The sequence below is a fragment of the Sinocyclocheilus rhinocerous genome, unplaced genomic scaffold, assembly GCF_001515625.1.
Source record: "Sinocyclocheilus rhinocerous isolate Xijiao unplaced genomic scaffold, SAMN03320098_v1.1 scaffold36, whole genome shotgun sequence".
NCBI lineage: Eukaryota > Metazoa > Chordata > Actinopteri > Cypriniformes > Cyprinidae > Sinocyclocheilus > Sinocyclocheilus rhinocerous.
In genome coordinates this window covers 1,214,229-1,225,757 of record NW_015664459.1, presented here as the reverse complement: position 1 = coordinate 1,225,757, position 11,529 = coordinate 1,214,229, and the positions used below count along the sequence as shown (strand labels likewise).

The following is an 11,529-nucleotide window of genomic DNA, read 5'->3' as shown; positions in this document are numbered from 1 at the left end:
AACTATTGTCTGAAGCCCATATAGAATCACACCAATTGGCTGATGGATCTAAAGCTGCCCTCTGAGGGCATCTTCGATGTCTCAAAAGGATACGCCTGTGCCATCGCTCCTCAAATTATACTTGAAAGGAAATTGTAGCAGAAACCAAGAAGTATTGCAGAGCTAAGTAAGCAGTGTCTTATTCACTACTAAGGGAACCAGGGTTATGTAACTGAGGTTTTCATAGGTTTACTCAAAGCAGCACAAGGAGCTGAACTATGGGAACACTATACCAGCACCCATGTTGCAGCCACCAAAACAAGTAAACAGTTGATCAGATTTATGCCACAGCTCATATGATCGTTGTAAATCTGTAAATCCATCACAGCACAAATCCTGTGCAGAGTGATAAACCCTCCTCTTTTGTCCAGGGAGCTGTCAAGGCCAGCAACAAAACTGTCATGAGAGGCCCCATTAGGACTAAAGACAAGTCCCAAGAAGGAACACAAGCATAGGTCTCAGCCATCTTGTCCAATGCATGAAATAAGAAACAATGCAAAAAAGAAACACCATCAGCTGGTACATGCTCAGTAGCAATCGCAGCCAAGAACACGTTAACTGTGGGCCGCACCCACAGCAAATCCCATGATCTGGCGTAAACCACCCTCTTTCTTTGGCATCAGAAAACGCCGGCTGCAGAAGAGAAGGAGACACTTACTTTAATACTCCTTTCTTTAACAGGGAATGCATTTCCTTTCGCGAAATCTGAGTCTTCTAATGAGGCAGGCAGTGTGTGTGTGTGTGTGTGTGTGTGTGTGTGTGTGTCTGTTAAGTCTACAAGACCTTAGGGTGTCATTCTCGAGTTCTCATTTATGGCTGCTATACAGCTTAGATGCACACTTCTGCTGAGGCCACACTGAGGCAAGCTCCACAGCAGTGTTCTCTCCAATAGTCAAAGCATGAAAGTGTGGAAACTTATCCCTAAATGGAAGAATGTACAGTCTGACTCAACATAAGGGGCCCTACATGCACTATGGGGGGTACAGCCTGTTGTAACCCTAACCATGTTGAAGTCGTGTGAAATCTAGGAATATCTCCTGTGCGCTGATGTTGTGTGGAGCAAGAAAGTCATTCAAAATCCCTAGTTGGACTGTTGTCTTCTGGAATATGGTGGAATGGAAGAATTTAGAGTCTGAATTTATATGAGGGTCTAACTTGCACCATAGGGGCACAATCTATTGCAACCACACCATTGTAGTTGTGAGACCCAACTCCTATGCTCCAAAGGCTTCATAATGGAGCATGAGTGAGAAAACTCCCTTGTTTCCACCACATTTTCCATTTTGACTCCTTTTCACTTAGACTTTGTCATATCTCATTTGTGACTTATTTCTCCCTAAAAAAAAATTAGGAGAAACATCTGAGACAGGGCTGATAATAAAATAGGAGATACTGTACATCAGAATAACAACTACTGCAAGTTGAGCTTAGAAAGAGCAACCTCTGAGCACTAAAATGTTCATAATGAAGTAACACTTTTTTGTTGCAGAGCCATGATTAAATTAGTCGTAGCAGTAAACAACCACTGCCATAGTTTCATCCAGGTTCATCCAGTTTCTAAAAATAGATTATGCGCTTAATAAAATAGATTGTTCATTAATAATATTATTTAATAACAACTGACTGTTATTATAAATATTCTGTAACAAGACTATATTTGGCATATGGACATTTGTTTACATATGTAGCAGCCAGAAGATGGGTTCCATCTGCTCAGTCCTGTCCCATTCCCCCCCTCCATCTTACTTAATTTTCTTCATCTTAAATAATTTTTCTTTACCGCATTTGTTTTTTTGATTGCTCACTTAAGATATTAGTGTAGGCTACTTCTAGGTAACACTTCTTTGGAATAATATGTGTTATAAACAATATAAAAGCATTAAACTGTCCCTTGGGTGTGCCTTTCCCCCTGTATTCTTAGTGTGCCATTGTAATGCTAAGAACTGCTTTTTAAATTTTATCTGAAACATACACTGTAAATAGGTTGCTGTAAATTTTACAGTAACTTCTGTTAAATAAAATATCTCCTTTTGAATTGGACTTAGCTTTGTAACTTTGCAGATCTTTTTTATGCTCAAACAGCAACATTACAGACTAACTAAAGTTGAAAAAGTGAAAAAGCATAATAGGACCCCTTGAAGCAATCCCCTGTCTTTGAGGGACCTGAGATATAGAAAGCAAAGACTTGGGATCTTTTGACAAAAAAAACTCTAAATAGTACAAATTCTAAATGGCAGATAACCAGCAGATACTCTCAAACTCGCGATACTTATTTTGTGCAAGTAAAGTTTGTTTTTAGGCTTTACTGTTAAAGCACACACTGTTATTTGCCATCAGCCAGTCTTGTAAAATCCTTGCACTCTTTATGAGCTCATGAATAAAATGTTTTCTCTTACACCGTGTATAAAGCCCTTCTCTCTTTGCAGTGGGGCCGCAGATAGTGTTATTATCCTAGAAAGGTTAGGCTCATTTCACACTTTGGCTAATTATGAAGAATATTTCCAGAAATCAATCCTCTCCACTAGATCTTTGAACAGTTAGGCTACTTCTTTTCTGGTGGTACAGGGGGGAAAAATAATCTTGATCCAGTTTACACTCTCCGATATGCTAAAAAAAATTAGATGAAGGTGTTGGAATTTTACAAGGAGAACAACTGAGAGGGGAATTTACTAAGAATGAATTGCAGCCACTGACAAGCTTTTTAATCGCATATGCTATGTGCAATGTTTTTGATTTATGCAAATCAGTTAACATCACAAACACGGCCAAAATTTTGCACTGCACATAATTTCCATGGTGCAGTTCCCCATCTTGCAGGTTTGGTTCTGAGTGCTTGGGACTTTTCTCAGACTAGCATCACAAAATCCAGAAACCCGAAACAGCTCTTTAAAATGGCAAAAGTGTGCTCATCTGGATATGGTTATAATGCTCTTCTCCAGCAACTGATGAATTATTGCTGGTATGTTTAACAGAAAATGTCTCTTTTAAATATACTTCTGCCTGTTTTACACAGGCAGTATTAGCACTGCCTGTAGCAGCATTACTTGTGTCTAGCAAGTGAATACATTTTAAATAAATTGCCTGTTTTACATAGAAAGGGACTTAGTTACAGGACCTATATTTTGCCCTAAAATAACACGTGCCGAAGTGCTGCAAATGTTTAATGTTTAATTCAGCCCTGAATCCAGAAAATGAAACTGTGCTACATGAAGTATCGTAGTTTACTGCATGGACATGTGGTTTAGTACAATAAGCCCATTGAGATTCCTCCTTTTCTTTCAATGCAAGCCAAGGTGAAATAGATTCCTTCCTGAAGATACATTAGCTTTCATGAGTAATGCAATGGGAGAATTATTTTCATTGTTCCTTTATAAAAATAAAAAAAGTATGTGGATTATAACATCTGACTGTATACTTGACCAAAGGAAAAGATTATTTTTTTAAGTAATACAATAGAACTGCACAAGTAATGTAATATATGAGCACAGCACAGACTGGCTGGAATCGTGAAATGCAGGAAATACCCTGCATAAAACTTAAGTATCAAGGGGAATATGAAATCAACTAAACATTTAAAATCTTTCCAAGTAGACTATTAGCACATAAAGTTACCAAGTTACCATAAAGTTGTCTTTAAAGGACAGGACACCCAGGCTATCAGTAGCCTACCACTACCAGAAAATAAGATGTAAAACTGGGCTTCGATTTCAAAGGGTAATGTGTACTTTTAATATGTACCTTAAGTTACTAATATGTACCATTTAAAAGTGAATAAGGTACAGACATGTACCTTTTAGCTTTTGTATTTTACTGCCCCACTGACAGCTTCATAAATTTTTGTGATAATAACCAGCCATAACACTTTATATTGATTTCATCATGCTGTAAATGAAGTTAGAAAATAGAATCATTGTTGGGCTGTTTTAAAAATGCCAGTAGTTTCATTTTTTAACATACAGATACCACTTTTTGACTGAATATAAGTAGATCTCTAATCTTAGCAACACTGTGTCTCAGTGAACTGAGCAGAGGATGTAAGTAGATGTTAAGATTAGTTTAAGTTTAGGACTTGCTAGAGGAAGAGAGGAAATTTGCTGATGTAATCATAGAATGGGCAACCATTCACACCAGAATAGTTAACTGTATATATCAGTATTAAATAATAATAATAATAATAATACAAAATAAAAATACTCCTCATAATCTTTGATGAGATAGGCTATTATTTTCACATCTGTGGGCTGAAGTGAGTAGAAATAGGCCTTATCAACAATAAGTAGAGCTACAGTCTATAATGACCATAAAGAAACCTGATTATTGCTTTACCCTTTTTGGAAAGAAGTAAAGGCAATCTAACAGTCTGTATAGTCATGATTACATGGTTTGTATGGTCATTCAGACAGTAGGGTAGGGAATCAATACTTATGTAGCCTACATTCTACATATTAAAATAGTATGTGTGTAGGCATTAGGCGTTGTCCTCTTCTCTAAAAAATGCATTAAATACAACGGGTTACTACACCATCTCTTGTGTCTCTGGGAGGCAGTCCATAAAGCGTTTTGGGAAGTCCCATTTGTTTTAGTGAATCGGTTCGCTTAAATGAACCCGTTTAAAAATGATTCACTGATTCGTTTGCAATACCTCAGACGTTAAAAGAGTTTCCAAACGTTTACACATGCTATTTTGCGTTCTTTTTGTTGAATAATATTTGTATACTGCTATTTATCTCCACGTTTGAGATTATTTTACATAAATCAAGGTGTTTTCAGTTGTAAAGGTATCCCTAACAATCCGGTGATTTGGTGAATCGGTTCAATTGAATCATCAAAAAAACTAGACTCCGAAGAACGATTCATTCGCGAATCGGACACCAGTATATGGCATTGAAGAGTAACCTCAGCGAAAGATGAGACAGTTAAGGTCTGTCATTGAAGACAGACGGATCGACCGCTGATAACAACGTATAACAACGACGGAGTGATGCTCAGAACTACTTACTGCGATCCGAGTTACCGATCCGAGCATATAGATTCAGGTTTTTAGATTTGTTTTACTATCCTGTTATATTTGGACAGCCCTTTTAACTAAAATAGATGTTCTCGGCACAACAGCATTCAACACCATACAAAGTCTGCAAAAATATGGCTATGTTCGTAATAACAGGGTCGGACAAATTGCGAACCTAATTTCCAAGCGCGTCTGTTTCCCCAGTCCGAGCGATATCCCTCCTGGAACATGACATGCAGCTGTGTTATTTTGCGCTGTGAAAAGAGTAAGACAGTGTTATCCTCTGTTTTAATTTTAACTTTAAATTTAATTAGAGCGAATGGTTTTAGGTGCAATGTGCGGACGAATGGGAAGAAGTACGTTTCTTTTGACGCTTTTGACTACTTTTAGCGGCATTGTCAACTCAACATACGGAACATGGAAGAGCAGCTTTCATTCGAATCGTGTGAACAACGTGGAAAAGCCGTCACCTCAGCCTCACATCATCTTTATTATGGTCGATGACCAAGGATTTCGAGACGTGGGGTATCATGGGTCTGAAATAAAGACCCCAACACTGGACAGACTCGCTGCAGCAGGAGTCAAACTGGAGAATTACTATGTGCAGCCTCTGTGTAGTCCCTCAAGGAGCCAACTGATGACCGGCAGGTGGGATATACAGCATTCATATGAATAGGTTTACATCTCTAACAGATATAATTGCCCCAAAAGTTTTTGTACACTTAAGCAACACTTTAAAATCAAAGAAATTCCATTAGATAACAAAGTATCAACGCGGGTGTCTTAGTCAATCACATTAAAGTTTGATAACCTGAAAGTGTCTCAATACTTTTTGTACAGCATACTATATAAAATAACCTTCTTTTGGGGAAAGTTTGTTCTTTGTCATTTTTAAATACATGTCACTTGATGTTTGATATTTAATTTGTTTTATAATGTAATACATTTAGACATTTTGCAAGTGTGGCTTTAGTATCTAGCCTAAATATTTTTAGACTATACCCTGTAAATACATGCACAATGTGCTTACTTCATAGACAGATATGTAGTGCTGTAACTACGCCATAACTAAACAATGTATTCATTTTTGGACAACAAAAGTACCACAAACCCGTAATGGCCATGTTTGCAATTGTATATACTGCAGCAGAATAGCATCTGTGAACAGTATTCTAATTTTATGGGATACTCAGATGGGACAAGATTGTGTTTTTGTGTGCATGTTCTCCACCCACAATAGTGTTAAAAGCCTGACACCAGAGTTCCCACAATGGTGAAACATCTGGTCCACGCCTCAGGAAACAGGAAGGTTGCTAGGAATCTCTTTTGGCAATTTGCTTTGGAAGTAATGAATGAATCAGCCCCTCCCCACATTCATTTACAATGAATGTGCTGAACAGAATGGCTTTTTGGCTCTCTGTAATGGGGATTTGGGGTAATATATATCACTGCAATGCGTATGACTGTTGTGTGGTTGCCCTAGAAAATCCAGAACACTCAGAATATATACGAGATTAACATCACACATATCAAAAAACTTTGTGGAGGTCCTAAAGCTATAACACCAGTAGATAAATCTACCCATAGCTGCTACGTTGTACCAGATGTTTAACATATTTCGAGGTCTCAGAACTTGACTTTTTCAAATCTTATTTTAAAATTAAGTACACTGCTTTTGAAAACCACTGTTTGAGCTCTTTAGGTTGATTTAATTTTAGGGAGAATCACAAAGATAAACCCTAACCTGGCAAATGTTGTCCTTTGGTCCACCACTATCCTTTTCAAAATTACACTTATTAGTAAAACGGCACCAACACCAGGAAAATAAACTGTTTAAAAAGCAACTACCCTTTGTTGACAATACTATCTTGAATAAACACTGAAAATGGAAATCTTCAGCTGGTTTTAGTAGTTAAACAGTTAACCTTTTAAACTATTATTCTTTTATACCCTCTGAATTGCTTAATCTTGAAAATGCTCTTCAACAAAAAAGGTCTTGACCAAATAAGATTACATTACAGAAAAAGAGTTGTTTATGTTGGCATCTGCTGAGCCATCTTTTAAAGGTCTAAATGTAATTGAGAGGGATAAGCATTGGTCATGTTTTTGTTGAAAAGCTTTATGCTTCTCTGATGGGTGCCTAAATCTGATGCCTTTTGATCGTAAGTCCAAAAACACAACATTTGCCCATATAAATAGCAAGCTCAGTTCCTCTTGCTAGCGTTTACCCTTATAAGGCGTTCACTACACTGATAAAAAGAAATGAACTTCTCATAATCTTCCAAGTCTGTTACATGTTTTGTCTTTATATGTAATATTTTATGTGATAGTTTAGGTAGCATTTTATAAAATATTATTTAAGACTGCTTATACAAAGGGTGCACAAATGGGAAAAAAGTAAAATAAATAAATAAATAAAAAATGCAAAAACTTCCATGTTTCTGACTACACCTGTATGGGACAGTGCAGCTGTAGCTAAAAAACCTGCAAAGTAAAGGAAATCAAATCAGATAAACCCTAATTAAATTTTGGTCTTCAACAAGCTGCCATATCAGCACTATACATTAAAATGAATAGGACTGTGCCATATGTTTGAACCTTATTTGACACACCCAATTCAGTTCATGAGCACTCTACTAACAAGCTGATGACTTAATGAGAAAATCAGATTGTTTAGATAAGGGAGGCATTTAAAATGTGCAGTTTTGTGAAGCTCCAGCTTTTGGAAACACTGCCATAATGGACAAGCCTAAACGGTTAGATGCCTTGTAAACTGTATATTCTTAAATCATAAAAATAATAAAACCCCTGCGGTGACTTTGGCTGTTAACAATTGTCAACAAAAAAAAAAAACTTAACGGCACAAAAATGGGGTCTGCCATATGCACTATATCCATTTATTCAAGTCTTTTAAACCCTCTCTTTGTGTAAGTAATATCAGAAATATTGTGTATGTAAAATATGCTGTAGTTCTCCTTCGAGTATTTATGAGAACTCATGAGAGAAAAGCAAATTATACTTCTGAGTCAGATATTGTAAATCATGTGGTTGATTCCCAAAACTGAAATATTTGTTCTCTAGTTCAACTCACTGACTAGATGTTGTAGGAAGAAAGATCAAAAACGTGTTTGTAAAATTATGAGGTTGAGTAAATGATGCTGGAATTGTCACTTTTGGGGGAACTAACCCCTTAAAAATGAATTATATGAGAATAAGAAATCATAGGATGGCTCTACAGATATATGACAAAAGGGCCTTGAGATGGTTAGTTACTGGGTTACTGAAAAGAGAAAGAGGGTGTAATGAATGGCTGGTGTAGTGGGAATGAGGGAACATGTTTTAATGCTCTGTGGTCTGAATTTGATTAGCTGTAGAGAGGAGTATGTCCCACTTATTGGAAGCAGATGTGGGAGGGATGTTGGAGCAAGCAGAACATGGGTCAGCAAGGCTTCCAGCAGTGCCTGGTTGAAGATTAGTTTTTTTTCTGATGGATTTGGTGGCCAAAAACATGTTTTGTGGGACATTTGGGTTGTGTTTAGTAGTGTTTTTAGTTTATATGCTACATTATTTAAATTTTTTAAGTTACACTGGCTACGTATATAAACCAGAATGAGATTGGACCTGTGGTGTAGTGAGTAGTGCAGCTGTTGTTTCTTGGGGATGGAGGTTTAGGCCTTATCCCATTCTCTCCTCTCTGTCTTCACTTGACCTGTCATATAAAAGCGTCACATTAATAAATATGCTGGTCAATATATTGAATATTCACAGTGATTCACAATATTGGAAATGTCCCCACAATAACAGACCAGCGTGTAAATCTCTTGGATGTATTTAAAATGTCTATGCCGCAAACTTTACATATTTCACATACAAAAGTAATATTTTTTTCATATTTTCATGTTTTTCATATTTCACATTTCACAAAAATCCAGTGTTTAGTTGATCCTTGATAAGCGCTCATTGTCACAGTTGTAAATATGACAGCTTTCTTCTATGAGGGGGTTGCCATCACGGCATCTTTGTTTCCAGACCGAACATTAAAGAACGTGTCACACACGTTTCCATGAAATCCTGTAGAATTCAACCAATCAGATGATGACTTCGAAACTGAGGTTGAGACTAGGGGATCCGAGGACCAAGGCAGAGCTGTGGGTTGGGAAGACATGGAGTAGGATCTGAAGAAAGGTGGATGAGCCAGGTGTAGCCACAGGACTGGAGGACACAAGCATAGCCACAGGCTCAGAAGTTAGAGGTGGAGCCATGGGGAAGATGGGGACCAGCAGAGGAGGAAAGGCTAGGGAACTGGTATGGATAGGAGACTCCAACCAGACAAAACTGGTGGAGAATTTGAGGGTGGGTAGAAAGGGGGACAGGTTCCATGTCCTCCAAATTTATGAGCCATTCCTCTACGTCTGGTTCTGGGATGGGCCAGGCTACTGACTCTGGCTCCGAGATGGACATGGTTCCAGGCTCTGGCTCCATCTTGGTCTCTGGCTTAGACTTTGGGTCTGTAGCAAATTAGCTCAAAAGGGAAATGTATATACATAATTACAATTAATTATAATTAATTACAATAATTTTTATCAGCTGCCAGTAGTAACTGTAGCAGAATTAATATTGTCATCAACTAATCTGTTCGTCCAGTGAACATTCAGTGTAAGTTCATATCAACTCTAAGAAAGGATATTTTCGTGGCCACAGTGTGCACAAAAGTTTTATTAGCTAAATGCTAACACACATAACTAGTCTAAACAAACAAACGAATAAACATACACTCACGTGAACATACAAAGGGGAGCTAAAGTGGATGAATGAAGCCATTAGAGAAACCAATGAATGCAGTCATGAAAAATGAGTCAGAACCACCTGAGTTAAAAACCACCAGTGCCGTTTTACAATGGGGTCTACAGCTTATACTAAACCTCTGTTTCGTTTAGTTAAATGTACGATACTTGCATTGCCTTGGTCATTGAACAAGTGTCCGGATGCAGTCTCAGATGAAAGTTTGATGGTTTGAAGGATTGGTGGTGTTGGAATTCTTCACGTTCTTCCGGGTTTGAAGGATGATGAACTCCAAAAGATGTTATTCTCCCAGATTAAGGTGATGAGAGAAGAGCGCAGAGCTTGAGAGACATCAGCTGACATCAGCGATGCAGTAGCCGATTACTACATCGGCTGTGGGCGCTCGGGCCGATTACTACATGCTATCTGGGAACAGTCCTTTTAATTGTAATCCATAGAAGAACAGGTATTCCAGCACAGTATCCACAACCAAACAGCAACTTAAGCAACATTAATAAATGGCAGGGATTGAAAAGAAATGGGGAATACTTATACCAAAGCAAGAGTGGGACTAATTATTTAATAAAACAAACACAGGAAACTAGGTCAATGAAATAAACTAAGGCCGGAGAACAGGACCTAGAGATGTACCGATTGACCGGCCAGTGATCGGAATCGGCCGATTTTTCGCATGACCGGCCCGATCCGGCCGGTCAGTCTCACGTCTTGCCGATTAGAGCCGATCGTTTTATTACCAGCGGCGCCGGCAATGACGTCACAGCCACGTGCACACTCACAGTCGCGTGTAAATGTGTCGTTTCGCGTGAGAATGATTCTAATTTTAATTGCATTCGTGTAAACGGTGACTGATAATGTATTTATGTCGTGCCAGATGAGGCTTGCACAGCCTGAGTGCAGGGGCGTGTCTAAAGCATTTTAAATGGGGGGGCCAGTCGGGGGCACAACGCCATGTGTTTGCGGAACGATGTATGTTAAAAGCACACGTCCAGTTTTGTGTGAGTGAAGGAAATCCGCTTGGGAGTGGAGAGATTCGTCCTCGCGCACATGGATCGCGTAACATTATGCGCTCTCGACATTGGCATTAAGATCACACTATAGAAACCGCGTAAAATTAGAAATTTACTAAAAACAAGCCTATGGCAAGACATCTGGTAGGGGGGGGGCACCTGGGGTGGCCAGCCAAATTTCGGGGGGGGCCGGTGCCACCCCTGGCCACCACGTAGACACGCCCCTGCCTGAGTGAGTGTGTGAGAGAGACAGCACACACAAAGTAACTCACAGAAATTTAAAGATGCGTACTGCGGTAGAAAAAAAAAGATATTTACAAAATATGATTTAGGTAAGCAACATTATACGGCCATGATGTTTCATATACTATACTATTTTATACAATAGTATTTCAATAAACAAGAAGTTTAAATTAAGTGACTTAGATTTAGACAAAATATTGACTGTTTTCGCTGACGAAAATAGTTCCGATCAAAGCCACAGCAGAACTGTTGTGTGTCTCCGAGCAACACACAGCCGTGTTTCCTTACTGAATGAAGCCACGTTTTTGAACGAATGGAGTGAGGCAATAGGTGCGTTCGACTTCATGCAGCGCCGCGCAAACCGATCGGCAGCTGACTTGAAGCAGTGCATGCCGGTTAGAAATTTTGTCCGACTTGAACCGGCGCCGA

At 38.6% G+C, this 11,529-nt stretch overlaps 1 protein-coding gene across 1 annotated transcript in view; it reads left to right on the top strand.

The window, feature by feature from the left end:
• Positions 1-4,960: 4,960 nt before the first annotated feature.
• The window catches only part of arsj (arylsulfatase family, member J), an 11,876-nt gene continuing 5,307 nt past the window's right edge, over positions 4,961-11,529 (top strand). The window contains exon 1 of the mRNA XM_016540853.1: positions 4,961-5,695. Coding sequence (XP_016396339.1) covers positions 5,367-5,695 — 329 coding nt within the window. The 5' untranslated portion in view covers positions 4,961-5,366. The remainder of the gene's footprint in view (positions 5,696-11,529) is intronic.